Source organism: Gobio gobio (genome assembly GCF_949357685.1).
Source record: "Gobio gobio genome assembly, chromosome: 5".
Lineage (NCBI taxonomy): Eukaryota > Metazoa > Chordata > Actinopteri > Cypriniformes > Gobionidae > Gobio > Gobio gobio.
The window spans coordinates 42,818,596-42,843,105 of record NC_137101.1 but is presented as its reverse complement, the minus strand read 5'-3'; the positions used below and the strand labels follow the sequence as shown (position 1 = coordinate 42,843,105).

At 38.8% G+C, this 24,510-nt stretch overlaps 2 protein-coding genes across 2 annotated transcripts in view; one reads left to right on the top strand and one right to left on the bottom strand.

Moving 5' to 3' along the window:
- LOC307126546 (uncharacterized protein) overlaps positions 1-24,510 on the bottom strand; it is a gene marked incomplete at its 5' end in the record, with an annotated part of 1,586,879 nt that overhangs the window by 236,397 nt on the left and 1,325,972 nt on the right. The window lies entirely within an intron of this gene.
- LOC307126307 (E3 SUMO-protein ligase ZBED1-like) lies at positions 4,898-7,181 on the top strand (the record flags this gene model as incomplete). The annotated part of the gene is made up of 2 exons (XM_079816770.1): positions 4,898-5,599; positions 6,447-7,181. The coding sequence occupies 2 exons, from the start codon at positions 4,898-4,900 to the stop codon at positions 7,179-7,181; spliced, it is 1,437 nt and encodes a 478-aa protein (XP_079672896.1).

The following is a 24,510-nucleotide window of genomic DNA, read 5'->3' as shown; positions in this document are numbered from 1 at the left end:
TGTAGGTCTTACATTGCACCTAGTCAGGGCAGTTAGATCTTTTAGTCTTTGCAGATATAACCATCTTCATCAAAGATTATCATTATCCTCTCCACAGCTCTCATGGTACCATGAATTGCACTGACAAGAGCACACCCTGTCCTCTGTGGCTTTTGGGTCATTCACATCACCATACACTCTCTGGTAGGCTGCACAGGGGTATTTGCTACTCTTGCTCTGTTCTCTATTCCCTTTTTGATTTTTCCCTTTGGTTGTTTTTTGTTCTTTTTGGTAGTAATGTAATTGATGTGGTCTGTGCTTGTTACACGTTAGGTGGGGGCCCTGGCCCTTGTTTTAAGACTCCTTTCCCGTTTTGTAATGGGTATTAGGTCACTGAAGCTTACTGATCTTGTGCTGACCTCTACAGAAGAAAAGGAAGATGAGGGTTGTTCATCCTCCTCTTGATGGTTTAAGGCGTTTTGCTCAGGAGTGAAAACATGGAATAAGGACCTCTCCATATCCTCCTGGGATGTGATGATTACGTCTTCATTCCAGGGCTTAAAAACGGAAAAAAATATCAATCGGTTCACTCCGAGCAGAATCGATATTTTAACGTTTCCGTTTTTGCGTTCCTCAATAAACATTACTGTTCCGAAAACGGTTTGATATGAAAAAATACCGGTTAATAACGTTATTTTAATTTAGCCTATACTTTAAACAAATATGTATAAATAGACTTATTTTCACTCAATAATAATATAACGCATGGTAATTAAACTTGAATATTTAATTCATAACATTTTTAAAACCAGAAATACATGCATTAGAATTACAAAGCATAAACAGCAGACCTGTTTTAATGGAGCGTTAGACAATCGAAAGTGGCTCTTATGCCTAATTATTTTCAGAAGAGTGATAACATTCTTTGTACATAACTTTTTTTTCAACACGACTTGTTTTAAAAATTGCATGAATAAAGAATAAATAAACTGGATAACCATTGCTCTTTTAATGCACCGTCAACTGGTAATTTCAAAGCAAACTTGCATCACATAATCAAATTCAGTCAGCTAATAAAGCTTGATAATTTAATGCAATATAACATATCATTTAATACGAAGCATCAACCGTCTATATAGAAAACATTGACCTGTCCTGTATTGGCAATCTGAAAGACTAAAGGAAAAATGTTTGATAGATGCTAGTAGACTTGGACAGGCTTAAACAAAATCCATAAACTAGCCTAAATCGGTCTGTTTGAGCTTAAAGTCTGTACTCCTTATTTAAACGTACGAAAATAATGTCCTCCAATACCTGCGATTTCATTGTAGACCTCAGCGGGGAAAGAAATGTACTTGAGGCATGAAAATGCGCGCTCTGCACTGACGGTAGATTCATAGATGATGGTGCGCGGGCATTTCACTCACGCTTGATAAGTCAACGTCACATGCTGGACTACTCTATTCATGATTGGTCACTGCCAAATTAAAATATTAAAGAGAACAATAAAATAACGTTATTAACCGGTTAATGGTCATTTCAAATTAACGTTTCTGTTCAGAACGATTCAAATTGATTTTGATTTCGTTTCCGTTTTTGTTCCTCTTAAAATTTCGTTCGTTTTCGGTTTTCGTTTTCGTTCCTTGAACCGGTTCAGAGCCCTGCTTCATTCATCAAATCCTCTCTGAAAGTGTCACAATGAATAAAGATTGGTGTATCCTCTACCACAGGCAGTTCTGTTCCTGTGGGTAGTACAGCCATAACTGTTGTGATGCTCATATACATCATCAAGGATTATGTTCTTGTAAAAAGGGAACATCCCTGTGCCCCTGAATCCAGCCTGGGCATTTTCAACTGTTGCAGTCTTCTGCCAGGCCTGGTGAAACAGATAGAAGAACTGTTTTGGGGAGCTTCTGTCCTGCCGTCCTCCTTGTCCACTTCCGCCCCTCATACCAATTGTGTTTCAAACTTTTGAAAAGCGCTTTGTCAGCAGGTTGGAGGGCATGTGTGGTGTGAGGCCAATAGGCCATCACATGCACATTTTTGTCTTTCATCAGTTGAAGTATGAAGTCCAAATTATAGACATGGCTACTGTGGCCATCCAACAGGAGAACATGGGGTCTTGGCAGCCGCTCTGTAAACATCTGACCCCACTCCAGGAACAGGTCACTGTTTATCCAGCCATTGTCAGAGACCCTAACTGCAACATTTTCTGGGCAGCCATAAAGCCACTCATACCTTAGTCACTTGCCTTTAAAAATGACCAATGTGTGACTAAATGTTCCCGCTGCATTGAACACTGCAAGAACTGTTGTGGTTTCTCCTTTCTCCCCAGCAGTTACCTCTACACAGGGCTTACCCACCTCCCAAACCACGTGGGTAGAACAAAACTGGTCTTGCAGTCCAGATTCATCACAATTCCAAAGATGTAATGGAACATCTTTGATTGCAAGTTCCTCTAACAGGTCTTCATACTGTTGAACGCCCTTTCCTACCACACTAGGGTTCAGCCCTAATGCTCTTGCTGCTGAAAGGGCCCCTGGTTTCCTGATGCTGAGGTCTGGATTCTGTTTCAAAGAATTTCGAAACCAGTAATACCCAGCAGTGCCTTTTACTTCAGAAAAGCCTTTGATATTTTTGGCCTTTGCATAATTAAATGTAATTCCCTGAACATATCTTTTTGTAAGGGGGAAGCCTCTTTTGGAGAGGAGCTGGATAAGATTGGCCAGTTCTTTCTCATAGGGGGTGCTGGTTCTCAAATCCGTTTTTACAGTGTTCTTGATGCCATCTGTCTTCTCTTTCTCTGGTTTGACGTTCTCTCTAACTTGCTTCCTGGTGTCATCTGTCTTCTCTTTCTCTTGCTTCACGTTGTTGTCTCTCCTCTCTCTCTTGTCTCTCTCAGTCTCTTCATTCTTCATTCTCCTCCATTGTCTCTCCTCCCTCTAAGTTGCTTCCCGCTCTCTCTCCGTTTCCCTCTCCTCCATTTCTCTGATCAAATCTGCAATGTCTTTTTCTTGCTCTCACTGGTTCTGGCCTCAATGGGGATGAAGTGGCCACAGCAACATCCGGGGCAGGTGAGTGATGGAGGGTCTGCCCTCAATTGCCTCATCCATGGCACTGTACCACTTCCAGGATGCTCCCTATCCTCAGTGCTCACGCCAGTCTGCGGGCATTTCAGAATAGGGCTGCAGCTATCGATTCTTTTTGTAATAGATTAATCTAGCACTTAATCGATCGATTAATCAGATAAAAAAAATCCTTGTTTTTAAACAACCAAAACAAATAATGCATAACGAAAATGAAGAGGAAAAGCAATTTAATTTATTAATATGCACAACAGGTTTCATACTGTAATCTAGCCCTGACATCAAAGTAAATATCTTTTATGTAGATTTCTACACCTGCAGCATTTACCATTAGGCTACTAACAAATAATATATAATATAAAGAGCCTATTTGCTATGGTAACCTAGCAACCTGTGTGTGTGTGTGTGTGTGTGTGTGTGTGTGTGTGTGTGTGTGTGTGTGTGTGTGTGTGTGTGTGTGTGTGTGTGTGTGTGTGTGTGTGTGTGTGTGTGTGTGTGTGTGTGTGTGTGTGTGTGTGTGTGTGTGTGTGTGCGCGTGAGGCTTCATTGCAGTTTGGTACAGCATACATACATTAATTTTCAATAGAACGCTGCATTTGGCTTGCATCACTTGCATTGCGGTGCATTTTAGGTGAAGCATCCGTTCGAAAAATCGTGTCACAAAATCGCGTCCCGGTGTATTCAGTGAATGCTGAAATTATTGTTGCGTGGCTACATAAAAGTTTAAGCATATGTGATGCATTGCCACGATTGGTCTGACTGGCGCGAGAGAGAGGAGGGTGCATGCGTGTGTGTGTGTTACTGATTTTCTACTATTAAAGTTGAAATTTTTCAAACAAATGCAAAAAGTGCATTTCTTTGTGATTTTAAAATACTTGAAGGAAACGGTTCACTTTCAGCTGTTATTGTCGATGGAGCAGATTTATGTTTGTTGTACATCAGATACAGATACATTAACACAGTAGTAGACCTACATTACATTTATTTGGATGCATTAATGAGAGAGTGATTGTGTGTGTGAATTACTCATTCCGTCTCTATTCATTATAAAGCTGTGGTTTGTAATTACTTCAAAGGTATTCAAATGTATGCCTATAACGGTTGAGTTGAGTTTCTAAGCTACTTTATTGACTTTACTTTAGTCTAGGGCTGTCAACGAATATTCTAAATTCAAATATATATTCGAATAGTTTTAAAAAAACGAATTTCGAATGTGAAAATTAATATTCGAATAAAAAAAAAATGTGAAAAAAAAAATTTTGAAAAAAAAAAAAAAAAAAAACGCCCGCGGTAGTAGGTGTGGCTGTCTGCTTTGCGAGTGAGGGCGCTAGCTCGCCTGAGGGTTCAGGGACCGGTCACAGGATTCGCACTGTCTGGCACATCGTCACTGCTGAAAATTGACGCGTCTTGCATGGAAGATGGCAGAAAGTGCAGAGCCCAACTTGACCGCAGCAGAGAAGGTGATTTTAACCCCCCAAAATCTAAAAAGCCATGTCTGGAAGTTCTTTGGATTTTGGTCGGTAGGAGGTAAAATTGTTGAGCCGCGAGATAAAGTTGTATGCAAGTTATGCAAGATACAGTTAGCATACCATTCGACCACTAGCAACATGAGGTCACACCTCGAAAATGTGCACCCAAATGAGCATGGCATAATGTGTGGAACTCCAGCTAAACAGTCACGTATTGACACATACTTTGCATCGCCCGCCACAAGCGCTTTGTCTGCAACACGGCAAGAGGCCATAACAGATAAATTGATTTCGTTCATTTGCAAGGACATGAGACCGATCAGTGTCGTGGATGGGGCAGGCTTCAGGGAGTTCTGTCAAGCAATGGAACCGAGGTACCATATCCCTAGCCGTGGAACAGTTACCAATAGAATCGCACAAGTGTATAACAGCACCTCAGACAAAATAAAGGAATCAATCAAAGACAAAGATGTGGCTCTTACCACGGACGGATGGACATCCCTAGTGACAGTATCCTATGTTACAGCAACGGCCCATTGGATAAATGATGACTGGGAAATGCTTAATAATGTGCTAAAAACAAAAGAGCTTAAGGTAAGCCACACTGCAGAGAATGTAGGCGAATGCATTCAAGAGATCTTGGACGTTTTTGGTATAGAATGGGGATCTGTGGTGGCCATCACAACGGACAATGCCACCAATTACGTAAATGCAGTGGAGAGACATCTTCAAACGGTAAATATACCATGTGTGGCGCACACAATAAACTTGGCTGTGCGTAAAGGGCTCGGGGTCAGAGCCATTGAAATCCCCGTTAGTAGGCTGAAAGTGGCGGCCTCACATTTCAACAAATCTTCCGCCGACAGCTACCTCCTTCAGCAGAAACAACAACTTTTGGGATTGAAAACTGAGAAGCTGATTAACGACTGTCCGACGCGATGGAACAGCACATATGAAATGATCTGCCGTGCATCGGAGCAGCAAGCAGCTGTGTCTGCTGTCATCTTTGAGAAGAAACTCTCAAGAATGGAGCTGACCACAAGCGAATGGTCCATAATGGAAAAGGTGAGCATAGTGTATGAAATATATACCGTAATCAATCAGTGGTGGAGGAAGTACTGAATCTAGCCTAAAAGTAAAAGTACAAATAACCAGAGACATATACTTTAGTATCCTAAAAGTAGAAGTAGCTACCACAATGAAAACCCTACTTAAGTAAAAAGTACCCTATTTTAAATGTAGGCTACTTTAAGTATTAAAATTAAAAGTACTTGCATTACAATTTATTCTCTTAATGTCGATATTCTAATAATTAGGGCTGTAACATTAAAACTGAAATCGCGACACACACCCTATTTGAAGTTATCATTATAAATTATAATTTTATCATTATAAAAGCCTTTATTTAAAGTTAATTTCGTTTTGTATTAAATATATCTATATCGAAATGTCTACTTTTAAACAGAAGCAATTCAAAACGAAAGAATACAGACTGCTCTCTGCTTATGCAGGCTAATCCGTATGAAATGTGCATTTCACTCAGGCGCGTTCACTAGCCTACTATGAAGATCGCGAGTCAGCATAGCCAACTTCAGCCACTGACACAAAAAACACCTGTTTTTTAATAAACAATTAACATGTCTCCTTGATATTTTACATATTCATAATCATTACTTTTTTTGTCAGTTATTTCTGACAGCTTTTAGGTGTATTATTGGCAGCGGCACTGAAAATTGGCATCGTTACATTCCACCACTGACCGTAATAGGCTGGACAAATGCAAAACTGTCCTAATATATTTTTTTAAATAGGTATAATGATGGCCCTAATTTACTTTGTGTGAATGTTAATAAGCTGGACAAATGCAAACCTGTCCTCATATCAGCGCATTATATTTACTTATTTATTGCAGGTGCAAGAGGTCCTTAAACCCTTTAAAGTGGCAACAGAAGCACTTTCAACTGACAAATATCCAACAGCGTCGGCTGTACTGCCTTTAATACATGTGCTGCTCGCTCAACTGAACAAGCGAACGCCAGACGAACCAGAACCACCTGCATTGTCAGAGATGAAGACAAAGATCGTCACAGATCTTGAGAAGCGTTATAGTGTGGAAAAAGGCGCATTTATGCTGCTTAACAAAGCGAGTTACCTGGATCCACACTTTCATCGCCTCGTTCATTTGAAAGAGGAGCAGAGACGACAGGTGCAGGTGGCTATACTGGAGGAGATGAAACAAGTGAATGTGGCAGGAGGCACAGGCAGTGAGGCCGCTGCCGGACAACCCCGTGATCAGCAACCCGCTGAGAAAACTGCGTTATCTGCTATGGGCTGTCTCTTCGGAGACACGTATTGCACGGACAGCCCAGACCAGGACATCAGTCTGCTGCTTCAAAAAGAGATGTTGATGTATGAACAAGAGTCTCCAATACCTGCTCAACAGAATCCTCTCATGTGGTGGAAAACTTTGGGCTCTGGGAGATACCCTCACGTAGCCCAGATGGCAAAGAAATATCTTTCCATCCCCGGATCCTCAGTGCGCTCTGAACGCGTCTTTTCCTCCGCTGGGAATATAGTAAATAAAAAGAGATCAGCACTGGCCCCTTCAAATGTGGACTATCTTGTGTTTTTGGCAAATAACCTGTAGGCCTTCAGGCCTAAGACCCGACGGTGACAGTGCACTAAAAAGACAATGGAATAAATTGCAGTCAGTTTTTTTTTCATATATAGCCTATATATACAAGCACCAAGAACGTAAGTAGCCTTTTTCGTGTTTAATAGCACTTTATTTTTTATTAACCTCAGGGTAAAAGTTATTTGTTGTCACATTTCTCGGAATTGTGTGCCTCATTTCATTTTATTTAACGTTAAAAAGAAACATTACGAATATGTAGGCTACTGTACTGACTGAATATTGCATGAATAAAGGATAATGCACTGCTTCCACTGGTTTGATTATTTGCCGTTTCATGTCCAGGAAAAGTTCCATGTTTACCACAGCACAGCTCGCTCGGAGCGTTCAATAATATGCTGTAAAACTTCAATTAATATTAATAATATTTGTTTCAATCACCGAATTAAGCCTGCTATATTTGGGACAAGAGTCGCGAGTCTCGCGACCTTAAATTGCGTACACATTTTGAGTGCTGCTGATCAAGAGTTCTGTGCTTTGTTCATTTAAACCGTTATGCGCAGAGTGCGTGAGGGTGAGAGAGAGAGATAGTGAGGTCTGCGCGGTTTTGGCCATTAGTTAATTTACTTGTTTGTGTGCAGGTAATACGTTGTCAAATATGTTTAAACTTAAATAGCCTACCTATACAAGTAGTTAAATCTCTTTGTATTCATTTATCCTGTTATTGACGTAATGCGCGTCATTGACAAAATGCGCAACCAGATATTCGAATAGTTCGAATATTCGTGGTTTTTTTAGAGGGAATATTCGAACGTCATTTTTGAGCAATTTTGACAGCCCTACTTTAGTCACAGGACGGCGTTGACACTGCGTTTCTGCGCTGCTCTCAGCGCGCGATCTTCACGCGAAAAGAGGTCTGCCTTCATAGCGCGCGCTCGTTGTCAAAGACGCAATGTAGTGTGTAACATAGATCTAAGTGAACAAAAACATCCTGCAAAGTTTGAAATATGACAGTGCACCGTATATATAGTTATTTTCTTTCAAAAGTAAGAGTCGACTCTGAGTCATTTTTAAGAATCGTTAGAAGACCGAAGCTTTTTCTCTGACTAGATGACGTCAACTTGTCAAGTTATTTGAATACGATACGCCCACTTATTGCGCTCCAAGATGCCAGTGAAAACTAGAAAACATCATGGCGACGAGACTGTGTTCTGAAGTGCGACTCAAAAGCAAACTTTTTTCATCTGCCCAAGGATAAGCATTTGAAGACTAAGTGGCTTGAAGACAAACCATACATCGTCGCGATTGAGTGTTTATTAGTCGTCAAATGTCTCTATTTGCATGTTTCGCGATCTCATGAAGCTTTTGGACTTCTATTATGGCACATGGAATCTTCTTCGTCTGTCTGTACCATATATGGATTACATGTGCACAGAGCGCCCTCCGGCTGCCAGTATGAATTGAAAACAACACATAAGAGACTCAATCGCTCATGATTAGGCTACATCTGCGCATTTTGAGGAAGTATTGAATATAAAATACTCATCTGTTTAGAAATTTGACACAGACATATGAGAATCTATCAATATGTCTCCTCATCAGCACACTTTTGAACTAAAAGCCCTGAGGGATGTTGATTTGTCTCCTCTTCGTGAGGAGAATAGAGGACTTTTTTTATGAATGAGATCAGCTGAGGCTCATATTACAATCAAACGGTACCAACACGGTTTTCATATTCATAACTCCTGACACATATTAACAAATTACTGTCACTATAAGACTTTGATGGGCGTTCCGTTTCCGAAAATATCTGCACAGACTATACCAATCACAACTGACTGGGTCATCGGACCAATCACCGCAGATTAGCGTCACGTAAAGGCGGGGTTTTGAAAAGTGAATCACTAAAGGAATCATTTGAGAATCGCTGTCAAAACAGGTAAAAATAAATGCATATTATAAGAAAACTAAAGTCTTTTTTGTCATTGCATGCATGCAAAACTGTTGTTGGGGACTTCTAAAACAATATTTGGAACATTTTAAATGCCATGATAGGTGCTCTTTAAATGTAAATTAATTGAATCTTACCCTGTGGTACATGAACAGTGTTGATCCTGGATGTTGTCATCAGCCATCGTGACGAGCGTAACATGAGGCTTCTCCCGCTTGCACTGTGATCTGTAAACTCTCGCCTCCAAATTAATTGTATTACCAACCCTATTTATTTTTAAATCTTTTATATATCCTTCCATGGCATATTTAAGTACCACTTGAATGCTCCTTGACGAGAGGTGGTCCTTCTGTGTCCAAAATTTATCAAATACATCTTGGGACAAGGTTTTCACACTGATATCTGCCATTGTAAGACAGTAAGCAACTCCGTTTGTTTGTCCGAGTTAGCAACAGTAACTAAGGGGGACGGGGCTTACCGATAGGTCAATTCAATGGCAGGTGCACCCTGGTTGCTCCATAATTCAGCTCCTACCACCAACAAAGAAGATGGCTGCATTCAAGGACTCACTTATGCACAAACATGGTGGTCAAGTACTCTTGAACAAAATCCACCAAGACATTCTTGATCTTTCAGCAAAATTACATCAGATGACTGAAAATAATTCTTCATGGTTCGGAAACCTGTAAGGTCAACAAATGACTCAGAAGGACTGTTCCAACCACAAAAGAACATTACCCGTAATGAACTACACGGACCCTAGTGGCATGTTTGTTTCTGTGTCAGCATGTCATTCGTCACTACAGACAATCAACACGGAAAAAGTTACAGGCACATATCACTTGCTCTAAGTTACATGACTAGAAGATGGGGCTTATGTTAACAAACATAAGCTACAGAATGGACTGATGAAGGTTTAAATTTGTATTATGTGAGAGTTATTAAAACTCCCAAATTACACATTTATAAATCTAGGTTCCAATGTAATAGAATATAACTGAAAACATTATCTATTTTTATGTTTTACATTTTGAAGTAAACTTGAGGAAATTCTAAGGAGATTACGTCAGGCCGTGTAAGTGAGACATTACGTATTTTGTCTTTATGAACTTCCTGACTATTTACCATGACAAGTTTAGATTATACTGCCTGAGTGATTGGATTAGCATCTATGGATTTAAATGACACTGTTATGCTGATTGAATTAGGACGGGTCACACTGTTATGTCTAAGGTGTGTCCTTTACCTACACAACATATGCATTCCTTTGTTTGAAGGTCTCCTCCCCTGCTGTATAAACCCTCCCCCTGAAATGTAGATAAATTGCATTGTTTTGTACTGTTAAATTGGACTGTTTTCGGATGACCTGCAGCTACGCACAGAGTTCTCATTAAAAGAATAACTTCTGTTTGAACGCAATCCCGAAGTCTCCTGGTCTTCACTTCTGAGTTTCCTACACTTTAGAAGATAAAAGTTCACAACAACAGGAAACTTTAGATCAGGTTGAATGGGCTGACAAATGTGAGCTTTTGCGTTGTAATCCTGTCACTGCAGCTCACACGTTTGATTTCAGGTGGCATTGTTTTCTGAAAGAGGTGCTTATGTCACCTGCAAACGTTTATATGCCGGAGAAAAATAGATGTTTCAGAGGAAGACAAGCCTGATAAAGACGTTTGTACTAATAGTCATCAAGATAAAAGTAAAAGTGGAAGTGTAAATGATAACTGAAAATGGTAAGTGTAGAATATGCTCGTAACATAATGACAGCAGTTAAGAAGAGAAGATCAATTCTGTCAAAAGATTGTTTGATAGTGTTGGAATAAATGAGGATTTGTTTGAATTGGCATACAAGCGCATAAATAATTCTACACACATTGTCTTGAAACGACAATTAAGTGAAGTGTGGGTTAACCAGTATAATAAGTTTGGCCTTCAGTGCTGGAACGCTAATATGGACATTCAAAATGTAACAGATGCTTATGCCTGCATAGTTTATATAATTTCCTACATTTCAAAAGCTGAAAGGGAAATGGGTTTGTTGTTAGCTAATGCCCAACGGAGTCTCAGAATCTGAAAAGTGAAGAGATGTGGATGACAAGTTTTGTTGATCGATACAAGAATAGACCAAACCAGCATGTTTTTAATGATATGTGTTTAGCCACATTTGCATCAGACTATCGGATTGTATACAAAAGTCAGTCATGTTCTAATAAAATTATGTTGCAAAACTTAGTTGGGTTTTATTTTGAAAAGAACACGTACTCAACCTGCTATTATACACGTTGCATGATTCTCAGTGACAAAGTGTCTTGAAAATGTTTATCAAAGTTTATTACAACTGTTTCTACCATATCGTGCAGATAGTCAACTGAAACCAGAGTGTTATATTAATTATGAGATTTTTTATAGAGAAGGTGAGGTTTCTTTTAACGATGGGTCTGTACATTTAGTACAACATGTCGTAAATACAAATAGAGGATTTTTTTAAAAAAGGATGCAGATGTATTGGACACTGTACAAAATAATGTTAATAATGAGGAAATGTTAGAAAACACATGGTGTGCACTTTGCCCAGAACAGCTATTGCAACGTTTTGAGTGTGAACAGATTAGACTTCAGACAGATCAGGAAATAGAGGGAAATGAAAGTATTCCAGATTTATGTAACAATCAGCAAATTGCTCAGGTAGAAAAGAAAGCTAGTTGTCTGAGTCGAGTAGATGGATTGAGCTTAATTCGCTCTTTAAACAAGACCTAGATGGCCATTTTCAATAAAATTAGACAGTGGTGTTTAGATAAAATTAGAGGTGAAAATGCAAAAGCATTTTATGCTTTTATTACTGGTGGAGCAGGCACAGGAAAAAGCCATTTAATTAAAGCCATACAATATGAAGCGACACGATTATGGTTCTTTTAACAGTTCCAACAGGCATTGCCGCGTACAATTTACAAGCTGCCATACAACGTTTTCTATTGGTACAAATGTGAAGTGGCCGTACACACCTTTAGGTGAAGAGAAGCTAAATTCTTTACGTACAAAATTCCGTGGCCTTCAGATATTAATTATTTATGGTGGACCATAAACTGCTGGCATACATACATTCCATGAAAGATTGAGACAAATTAAGCAAACCAGAGATTTTTCTGTTTTTGGTAATATTGCTGTCATAGCTATTGGCAATTTCTTCCAATTAGCTCCCGTGAAGGGTAAACCCCTCTTTGTGGATGTACCAGGAGTAGATTTATGGATTAATTATTTTAGTGTTGTTGAGTTGACACAGGTTGTTAGGCAACAGGACAGCACATTTGCTGAATCATTAAATCGATTAAGAAAGAAAAGCCGGATATCGCCGCTAAGAAAAGAAGATTTTGAAATACTATCAAGGTGTGAGAACGATGAAAATAATGACTCTTTACATATTTTTTCTACAAATGATGAAGTTCATGAGCATAACCTAGAGCAATTAAAACAAATCTGCCAAGAGGTAGAAACTATAGAGGCTGAAGATTTTGCACGTAGTAAGCAGACTGGAAAATTGGCATTGCTTGTTGGTCATCATGTGAAGGTTCACAATACATGCTTGCCAGCAAAGTTGCTCATAGGCATAAATGCACGTGTCATGTTAATTAAAAATCTCAATGTGAATGATGGACTAGTTAATGATGGTGTTTGTGGTACAGTTTCACACGTTGCACGTTCAGATAAAAATAAGTTACCTGAAATTGTGTACATCTGTTTTGATGATAGTACTGTGGGCTTGAAAAGACATAAGCAGCGTTTGTCTGAGCCAGCAACATTGTTTCAGTCTACACCAATTTATGTAGAGGAGGAAACCGTTACTATGAAACACTGCATGAAAAGTGGGATTTTCGACCCCGTAAACGCCTGTATACTCCCGGAAATCTCCCTAATTTTCGGCAGTTTTCGACAATTTAGAGGCAGCGAACGTCGCGTTCGTCTGTGCCACAAATTGTCGTAAACGAACCATGACGTAGGTGGAGAGCCCCCCGCTGAGAGACCGCGCGGAGGTGCGACGCCTCTAATTAGCATATGAATAGCAGCGAAACCAGAGAGTCAACGGCCAGACTTGAATTTACTCACTCACTATTGGCTGAAGCCACTACATTTAAAAAAGAAAAATCCCTCGTGATTGGTTGGCAGATCACTGCAAACCAATCATTATTGGTCCCCCTGGCTCATTATAAATGTAAACCCCAATAATAATAATAAATATATAATTTATGTTGTAATAATTTGTTTTATATTAATGTTATTGTGCTATGAAGTATTCATACCATCAAGGAATATATGGGAAAATTATACGGACCGTGCCGTTTATTCAAAGAAAAAGCTTCATTTATAAGCATACAGCTGTTCATTCAAAGAAAGGGCTTCATTTATAAAACACAGCTGTTTATTCAAAGAAAGAGCTTTATTGTTAAACACACAACTATGTACAGTGCAGCAGTAATGTCTCGTAATGTAATATAAAGTTCGGCGTGCTCCAGGCTGCGAGAGCGCGGTGGCCGCACAATCCATCCAGACACCCCGTCAACAATGCGTCTTCCTCGTCGGACTTCCAAATGTCCACCTCATCCAGCACACTCTCGCTTCCAGCAACTGTAATACAATCCATAAAGACAATAAGCAACCTGAAAAATACCAACATTGACAAAAAACGGATCTAATATAATAAATCTTACCCTTTTTCTTCTTGATCGACTCCGAGCTAAACTTCGCAGTTGCCGCCTGCTATGTAAGTTCAGGTTGTTTGTATCTGAAGCTGCGGCGTGTCGATTCATAATACGTCTTACAGGCAGCTGGAAAACAATTACATGAGACTGGTATTAATAAAAACAGTCACGGTAAAATTAAACAAGGAATGAGAAACACATTAGAAGTTACTTACACATAATGTCGTCATGGTCAGCGGTTAAATCTGGACTCGCGGAAATCGCTCCAAGCAGATAAGAGGTCACGGCTTCGTTATGAGGCGAGGATAGTCTGTGTAAACAAAATGTGCAGTTTTAAGCTCGGATCTATTAACGCATCCATTTCCTTATACAGCTGAATAAAAGCATATTCTTTAAATCGTAACGTTACATTACCCATGCTGTGGTTCATAGCGCCTGCAGTTTGCCTCAGAGTTGTGAAGACGAAGACAGCCTCCTGAAAATTAGTCGAAAAAGTTGGTCGCGTCCATGCAGAGTTGAAGACGGCGTCCTGTCATAGTTGATCGCGAAAAATGAAAGAAGCAAAAAACATAGGAAATGTAAAAAAAAAAAAAGTTTAAAGCTCGTCTTCTACACGTCATGGCCATGACCTCGACCTCGCAGGTCATTGGACTAGGGCTCTACTATGGAACGCGCCCGGGGCCAAATCTCTTTATACGAAACGCGTGACTTATGACTGTTTTTTACGGTCTATGGTTTCAACACGCACTGTTTTCCGCGTCAACGCAGCAATTTTTTACGTGTTTCTTTTGTATGTGTAGACACGCACATTCTGGTCGTGTAACAGGCATACACACACAGTCGACGCACAGTTTTAACATGTTAAGAAGACACATTTGAACGTGTTTTTTAACGCGCACATTCTGTACATGTCGAAGTGTAATATATATATTTTTTTAAAGCAGACTTACCTTTAGATGTAGCCTAGGCTACATACATATTAATATAAGATATTAATTAATTGCTTAACTGACTACTGTGCTAGAGTAAAGTAGCCTAATGTTACAATGTATATTAAGTAAATGCTTAATTTTATACAATTATTATAATTTATCTATATGGGTTATTGTTTGTTTTTTAAAGTTAGGCTATATATAATTTCTAAAAGTATATATAGGCTAATTTACACAGCACATATTTATATCTGAAAACACACACACACACACACACACACACACACACACACACACACACACACACACACAACTTTATTCACTTTCACATAATAATGTTTTTGTAATTTGGTGTTTAGTTTGTTTATACTGTTCTGTCTCTGTTTTGTTTCCAGGAACATCTGATGAGTGCTATAATAAAATGACTTCATTATATTTAAAATATGTTTTGATATACATTTTATTTATATTATTAATATTTTATTTACCCATAAACGTGTCTTTAGGAAGCCATAAGTTATAGAGACAAGAATAACTTTTGCCATTTAAATGCCACATTAATTTACTGAGGACCCCATAGGCGTCGATTTCGGGGGGGACGGGGGGGACGCGTACCCACCAGATTTCGTCATGAGTCCTTTTGTACCCACCACTTTTTTTTTTTTTTTTTTTAAACCTCGAGTTCAATTTTGCGGTGAAGCATTGCTGACACACACATATTATTTTTTCCACTCAATTGTGTCGTAATAACGATATCTTATGTCGTTTTAACTACATCTTTTCTCATAATAACGAGATCTTATGTCGTTTTAACGACATCTTTTGTCGTAAAAACGTTTGAAAAGCAGAAGCAAGCTCCGTAAAATAGGCTCTTCCGCTGCCTGTATCAGTGGCAGTGCCCATAACACGAAATTGTTGTGATGGATTGATGTAGCCTATACAGTTCTTAACAGCCATGGGTAGCAGGTGCCATGGACCGCTCATGATTTAGCGTAATGACGGACCCCGGTGCAGCCACAAATATCATAATTATCTATAGGCTAGGCCTGCTGTAATTGAGACATTCAAGAAATGTATTAAAAAGAAAGACGCTTTCAGCCTTACTCAAAGTAGAGCCCTACATTTCTGCCCGAGCCCGACGGGCCCCGACTTTATTACACCCTAGGGCCGGGCTTCGGGCCAATTTTCCAGTCATAGCCTACCTCAGACGCGGGCCGGGCTTCGGGCTTTTTTAGGCTATAGGACGGCGCTTTGCAACACGCATCGCCGCAAATGAGTAAAGCAAGCCAACACGCAAACTGCCACAAGTGAAACTGAAAATAAGCTAAGTTTTAGATGCTCAAAAGCACAATCATCTTCATTAAAATTAATGAGACTAAATGCTCTTACCAGTGTTTAGGTCGCTCGTTCTCATAATGCGGTCTTTGATGTTGAAAAGAGCTGATGAATAAAATACTCATAGGCCTATCGGTTGATTTCGTTGACATGAACTCCGTTAAATGTGCATATAGCACGGGAATTGAAGATCGGATATATATTCATTTCGCGGAGAGGTGTAGCCTAAGGTAAGACAACCAGCATGTTTTTTATTTTTAATTAGGCCTATTTGTTTAGATTGTGTAGCCCGTTTTGTTTGCGCGCGCCGTTGCGATCTGCCTGCCTTTTTACTGTGATGGTGGTGATAATAGGCTAAACGTTTAAACGATGCTTTAAGTGTTTTTTATGGATTTAATAAGCAAGACAAGTCAAGTGTTGATTTCAGAAACTAAAGTGTTGGGTTAACTCACTGTCGGCCGCTGGCCGCTTGGTCGTCACTTTAAAAAGCAAAAACTTTAGTTTAACAAACATTAAATGCTTTAAACATTTTTCTAAATTAACTTAATAAAGAAACAAAACGAAATATATCTACTTTGACATTAAAAACAAAACTGAACTATTTTAATGGCTGTAACTAATGTGTAATAGGGAGGATAAAAAAAACACGGGCTCCAGTGGGACTCTGATAATGAAGTGGTAAAAAAAAATTGCAAAAATGAAAAATATTAAAGAATTCGCGGGCGCTTTCGTCGGCACGAGTAAGGCTATAAGACCCGCAATATGTCTCTCATCTGACATTTTTATTTATTTACATTAGTAAGCTGCAGGACATAGTCTTTCAAAACATGACCTGCGCGAAAGAGAAAAAAAAATGTACCCAGCACTTCTGAATGCGTCTCTGTCCCCAGCACATTTCAAACCAAACTGACGCCCATGGAGGACCCATACAGCCAATGATCATGTGTGAAAACACTTATACATAAATTGATCACTTAGAAATCAAAACTAAGGTTTGAGAAATAAAGAATATGCATACAACAAAATATATTGTTTCATAGCAACTTCAGTAACAAGTTCAAAACAAATTCTGCTGTAAACCGGCTCTAACAAGCCAATATAGTGTCAATATTCAGCTCAAGTGACTTCAGTGTTGATTCAGTTCAGTTGATTTCAGTTCAACTGTAAAATTCCTCAGTTGTGCATATTTGTGTGTAGTTAGATATATGCAAAAACAACATTTTTGGAAGAGTTAAAATAGTTTTGCACAAAGTGTTGCTTTTGCAAGCGATGTCTGATGTTTTGCATGTTGTGTGTTTTGTGTGTAGAGTTACAAGAAATGGAGCCGTATTTTCAGAAATTGTGTGTAAGCAATTAGATAAAACTGTAAATGAATCCAGTTTATTTTAGTTCAGGACTCATAGTCCAGGTGTTAGTAATCTGTGCTTAATCTTTGTTCCAGGCAACAATTTTTTAACTCGCGATTTACTAGATTAGGCCTACTCTTGGCATAATTTAAACCAGGAAACCACCTCTTGAAAATCTGCATTGATAATTTATAAAATGTGGTGTGAGCTCAATTTAAATGACAATTACAGAAAAACACAATCTGACTTAACTATAAACACACAAACTTGTACTTTTTACATTTATGATTAATAGCCATTTAAAAAATCATTCACAGTGCTGGGTGGAAAAATTAATGTTGGTATGTAAACTGTATGCTTTACTTGATTTATTTGTGTGCTTTGGTTCATTGTCTTGTTGCATCACATAACCTCTCTAAAGGTTGAAGACATGAACTGCTGTCCTGTATTTATTTATTTTTTTACATAACATTGGTTATTGCTAATGACATACAGAGTAATTAATCTACTCTGTGAGCCCGGACAAGTTGAATCTACTTAAAAAATTGGAGCAAACTGGATGCCCTAAAAATTTTGTAATGTGAACTAAAACGAGTACATTTAACTTAAATTTAAGTTAACATTTTAACTTAAACTTTAAACTTGTTTTAGTTAAAAAAATTCAGAACCTAGATAAAACTCCCCCTGCTGCTACTCTGATTTGCATTTGTGTAGCTCACAGCATCTTCATTTACATGATAAAGCCTCCCCTAGAATTAAGGGGAGGGGGGGTCATGGGGGGACAACTGCCAAGCAAGGCCCACATCAATTTCCGACAATTTACGGCAGTTTTCGGTGTTGCCTGCAATTTGCCGTGCACAGTCGTAAACCTGAAGTTCCACGGCAATTTACAGTGCCACATACTGATGAAAATCCCACTTTTCATGCAGTGAAAGGTGCCAGTTTCCTTTAAAATTAGCATGGGCGTGCACTGTTCATAAAGCACAGGGTTTAACTGTCGATAGTGCGGTTGTTAGTTTAAAACGAGTTTTTACTGCTGCTCAGGCATATAGCATTAAGTCGAGTAAGAAGTTTGTCTGGTTTGGCAATAGGGCTTGGGTGCCGCGTTGCATTCTGGGACGTGGCGGCCATGTTGATGGCCTCGCGAATGTAAACATACAGCAAGTCGAAAAACTATGTTAAAATCCCGAAAAGGATGTGGAATTTACCGGGATACGTTAAATAGGGAAGGCAGGGACCGGTATATGGACAAAATCGGAACTATTAACGGTTTGGATCCATATGAAATGTGCAGTTCACAAATGGATGGGTTCAGGAGCAGCAGATCATGAAGCCTATGTAACATTTTACCTTGAAGCATTCCAACTGCACTGCACCGTTCTGTGTTCTGTAAAATCTAATTATATAAAGAATGTTTTTATTATGTCATCTTATTTTCATTAATACTAGTGTCTGTCTATTAATGTTCATTTTATTAATATTATTTTGTGTATTTTTAAATGTAATTTTTTTTATCCCTTTATCTGCCAGCTGTTAATTTCTAGCTTCAATTTGGATTACAAAAAAACAGCATATTTTGTAATATGGGTAGGCTACTTTGGTTAGTGTACCTCTTGAGGGCTTACCATCCTGACTTCACCGCAATTTGGACATATTTTACGAGGTAGCTAATTTTTGAGATACTTTTGGCCTTACACAACACCATTCAATACCAGCTGGGCTCCATTACATTCTAACAACAGTTATTAAATTAATACATAAATAAATTACTATTTACATTAAACTATAATAGTATACACAATGACCACGTTTACATGGACAGCAGTAATCTAATTATTGACCTTAATCTGAATAATACAATATTCTGATTAAGGTGTTTACATGAGTTGCTTTTAGAGTAATCCGTTCATGTTCCCGTTTTACATGTTATAGAACAAAAATCGATTAAGAGCAAACGTCATTACATCACCATGCCACGCCGTCCGACGTTCCCTCAAGAATTTCACGCAGTTCGTCTTTGTTATGGTACCACATACAGTTTTGGGTATTTCATTTTTTATTTTACGAGAGTTTCAAATGCAGTTAATTGTCCATGCTATACGTGCAAATAGACGACGGCGGATACAAAAATTCTCCAGCAACAGGCCTCCTCTGTGCTTTCAGTCGGCAGCATGTCATTCTTGCCACCACGACAAACTCGGAGGTACTGGATGAGAGTACGAAGTAAGGACTGGTGGGAGAGAGTTGTTTTAATGGAATTTGATGACGCCGAATGGAAAGAGAATTTTTCGCATGTCCCGGAAAATATTTGTAAAAATATGTTCCGTGATGGAGGGTGTCATGAGTCCACAGGAGGTCACTGTGCGTGCGCCTGTTCCCTTGGAGATGCGGGTTGCAGTGGTCCTGTATCGTCTCGGTAGCTGCGGGGAATACCGAGTAATAGCTAATCAATTTGGCGTGCATAAATGCACGGTCAAAAAGTTTGTGTGCATGTTTTGCAAAGGAATGGTATCCTACGCAAAAAATGTCATCCAGGTTCCTAGTCTGGAGGAGGCAAATGCAATTGCTCACCGATTCAAAATGGAACATCACATTCCCCAAATCATTGGATGCGTTGACGGGACGCACATTCCCATACTACCACCCAAAGATGGATATAGGGACTTTGTCAATCGCAAAGGGTTGCCCTCATACGTGCTGCAAGCAGTCGTGGATGAACGTTATTGGTAAGTAGCCAAGAATATGTTAATTTACCTGAATTAGCCCACATTAATATTGCCTTTATTGTATAGCGTGTATTTATACATTTGTTGTTTAATTCTTTTTTTACTGGTGTCTGTCCTAGAGCCCTGCATTTCTGCCCGAGCCCGACGGGCCCCGACTTTTTTACACCCCTAGGGCCGGGCTTCGGGCCAATTTTCCCGTCATACCTCAAACGCAGTCCGGGCTTCAGGCCTTTTTAGGCTTCCCCTTCATTTTATATTTAAGACATTCAATAATTAAAAGAAACAATGAGATGTGCTAAGCTGGTGGAAACAACATGAGACCATGATATCGCAAGTCCGCAACTGTCAAGACTGACTCGCACAGTGTTTAGAGGACGGCGCTATGCAACTCGCATCGCTGCAAATGAGTAAAGCAAGCCAAAACGCAAACTGCCACAAGAGAAACTGAAAATAAGCTAAGTCTTAGATGCTCAAAAACACAACCGTCTTCATTAAAACTAATGAGACTAAAGGCTCTTACCAGTGTCTAGGTCGCTCATTCTCATAATGCGCTCTTTGATGTTGAAATGAGCTGATGAATAAAATGCTCATATCTGTTGCTTTCGTTGACTTGAACTCTGTTAAATGTGCATATAGCGCGGGAATTAAAGATCGGATTTATATTCATTTCGCGGAGAGGTGTAAGGTAAGACAACCAGCATGTTTTATTTTTATTTGTTTCGATTGTGTAGCCCGTATCGATCTGCCTGCCTCATCTTGTCGAAAATGCCTTTTTACTGTGATTGTGGTGATAGTAGGCTAAATGTTTAAACGATGCTTTAAGTGTTTTATATGGATTTTATAAGCAAGACAAGTCAAGTGTTGATTTCAGAGGCTAAAGTGTTGGGTTAAGTCACTGTCGGCCGCTGGCTGCTTGGTCATCACTTTAAAAAGCAAAAACTTTAATTTAACAAACAAAAAAATGCTTCAAACATTTTTCTGAATTAACTTAATAAAGAAACAAAACGAAATATAACTACTTTGACATTAAAAACCAAAACTTAACTATTTTAATATCCAGCTTATTCACTCATGGACTGGCTGATGAAGTGTTACCCACAGTTTCCAGGCCTAACACCAGAAAAAGAGTCGTTCAATGTTCACCTCAGCTCAGCAAGAACAACGGTGGAGATTGCTTTTGGGAGGCTGAAGTCTAGGTGGAGGGTGCTCCTGAAACGCAGTGATTTTCACTTCACCTTCTCACCTTGCATGATTACAACATGTTGTGCATTGCACAATTTCTGTGAACGAGAAAAAGAGCAGGTCCCCCAATGCTGGTTGGAGGATGCAACAGTTATGGAGAGAGCCTTACCCCAGCCCCACAGTGCACCACAGAACCACACTCCCAGTGCAGATGCTGATGTCATGAGAGATGCATTATCAGCATACATGGCAGCAAACTTTCCCCTTCGCCACAGTATACATTAGGCACAAGTGGTTAACTTTTAGTGTACTTGCTTGCTTTATAGGAATATGGCAATTCACACTTAGTATTTGTTCAACAATGTTGTTATGTCCAGTGTCTGAAGTTAACTGCATTCAAGAAAGTATTTTATGAAGAAATGCTGCACTTTTATTTTAATTTAAGTATTTATTTAAGTAATTCATCATAGAAATAAACACCATTTCATTGGGTTTTGTATGCTTTAAATCCAGAAATACTGCACACACAAAAAAGGAAGCTACAAAGTACAATAAAAAAGGACCTCTTAAAGTTCTGGTCAATATTACTTTATACAAAATAGAGGTTTAAATAAAATATTATTTAAAATAAAAAAAGAGAAGTATCACAAGCAATTTCATATAACAAAAGACAAGACACATTTTTTTCCTGTAACAGGCAAATAAGAGGTTGGCAAATTTTCAAACATATCTAAACTCAAGCCAATATAGGCATTCACAAACTATTTTGCATATGCAGGTTTTCTGCTAATCAAATGGCAGGCTGCTCACAGGTGCGTATATGATCGAGCATAGTTAATTGCTTCTTCCGACCCATGTTCAGCAGTGGATGTGTTTGACAAAGTAGATCCATGCATGGGAAAGTTAGATGGCTGTGTGTGATACCCTTGAAAGTGCGAGGGGTGTAGCGAAGGAGCTGCAAACATTGGCTGTGTGCTTCAGAATCCCCCAACAAGTATTGACATTATGCGCTCGGTGGAGCGGGCATTGCTCTCCATTAAAGCATTTAGGAGTCTCTCCTCTCTTTGTTCGGATTGTTGAATTGTGTCTTGAACCCATTAATTCTGTTGCCTCATCATCTGCACCATGAACTGGTGATGCTGAGTGCATCTTGCAGACTTTCTTCGAGAGTTACCTAGACAATACATTTCCATAAAAAAAAAAAGAACAGAAATTTCAGTTGACGTGACAGGCTTTAATAATAATCTAAAAGTCTTTGAAAAGAAAAAAACACTACATTTTGCATATTTTAAATATTTGGACCAATATGTGCCACATATATATCTAGCCTATGTATATAACAACTGCTGAACAACATGATGGACATGTTTGTAATCAAACCAATACATGCCTACAACGAGTCGTGTCGTATCCTTAAATTAAATATATAGGCCTATCAATCATATTTAAATCCAGTTTACGACTTTCCTTGCTTTTGCAAGTTTTGACTTATAACTGAAATAACATTTACATTACAATCATGTCACCTTTTGTCCTGGGTGCATCAACATCTGGTGTGGTGGCTGAAAAGCTTTCCTCTTGAGTAACGTTAACAGACGTATCAGCTGATGCGTCTTCATCTCTATCCTCATCCATTTCCTCGGGGCGAGCTGGAGAACTCACATCATTTCCAGTGATACTCTCTATGTGGCAAAGTAAATACATAAAATGAGCAATATATAGAGTATTTACTATAACCTACTAGTTAACTAATAGCAGAAAAAAAAATACAAAAACATACTTATTATCAATTGCATTCGAGTGTTCCGCCACTTCATTGTCCCCGTCAAAACCAATGTCCACTCCATTTTCAAATACGTTAGACAAAGGTCGATGGCCGAGTATGTCGTGCATAGTTTCCAAATATGGGAAAGATGAAGGATTGGAACCGCTGGTATTATTCTGTTTTTTCACCCGATAGTAGGTACTTTTTAGGATTTTCCAGCGGGTGCGAACTTGTTCAGCCGAACGTATGTAACTTTCCTCCCCCATTCGTTCTGCGACTGTTTTAAATATGTCGCCATTCCTGTTCTTACGGCCATCAAGGCACTTCATAATATCCATTTCATTCAGAATTCTTAACATTAACATCGTTTCCCCCTCGGACCAAAAATGTACCTTCTTGCTTGAAGCCATGCTTCTCTTGTTTGCCGTCAAACGGTTGACCACTGAGTGTATGTGTCCTGTCGCAAAATGCGGCGAAAAATCCCAAACGACGTTAATAGTTAGATTAAGGTGTGTACATGTCTACAATGCACTTCGATAATGCGACTAAAATAGGCATACTCCACATGTCTTAATTTGATTTTTGTTTAATTCGAGTATTAAGGTAATTAGAAATCGCTGTTTACATGGTAGTTTCTTAATCAGAGTATGGTCTTAATCAGATTAATATCGGAGTATTGTTGTCCATGTAAAGGTACTGCATGTCAGCAATCTAAAGCAGACCCAAATAACAGAACCAACTTAAAGCTGCACAAAATGATCAGTAAGTCCATCACAAATTATTTTTACTAACAGCCTCTCTAATATTTAAATAATAATTTTCCCTTTTTCACATCATGCTATAACATGTACCATCAATGTCACACAACACATACATTGTTTTACCATATTTATTGTCTTGAACCATGAGAGTTAATTTAACTTTACATGAATGTAAGTTTGAAGTCTATGTATGTATTATTTATTTAAATGTCATTTATGCTACTTTTAGGACCCATATTAAATGAAAGATGTTGGGGAAAACTGTTTTCTTCAAATAAAGATCAAAGATACTTTGCTCAGGAATATCAAGGAGTGGTAATCCAAGCACAGAACCTACTCACAATATCAAAAGGTAAGTATTTTAAGATGTGTATCTATCATTAATGTTGCGTAGAAACACTTATTGGTCACCACAGTAAATGAGTAATAATGAATTTAAGATTATATTGACTAATTTATCAGAGCATGTATAAATCCATTAAATGAGCATTATTCTGTTATGGTTATTCACTTGATAATTTAAGAACATTTTACTACACAATACTAAACATCACTTTTTTCCCCTTGATCTTCTCAACATGCATCATTACTAGCTGTAAACACACACCGCCTTAACTTCACCTAGGGACCCTCAGCACCACATATGTTCAAC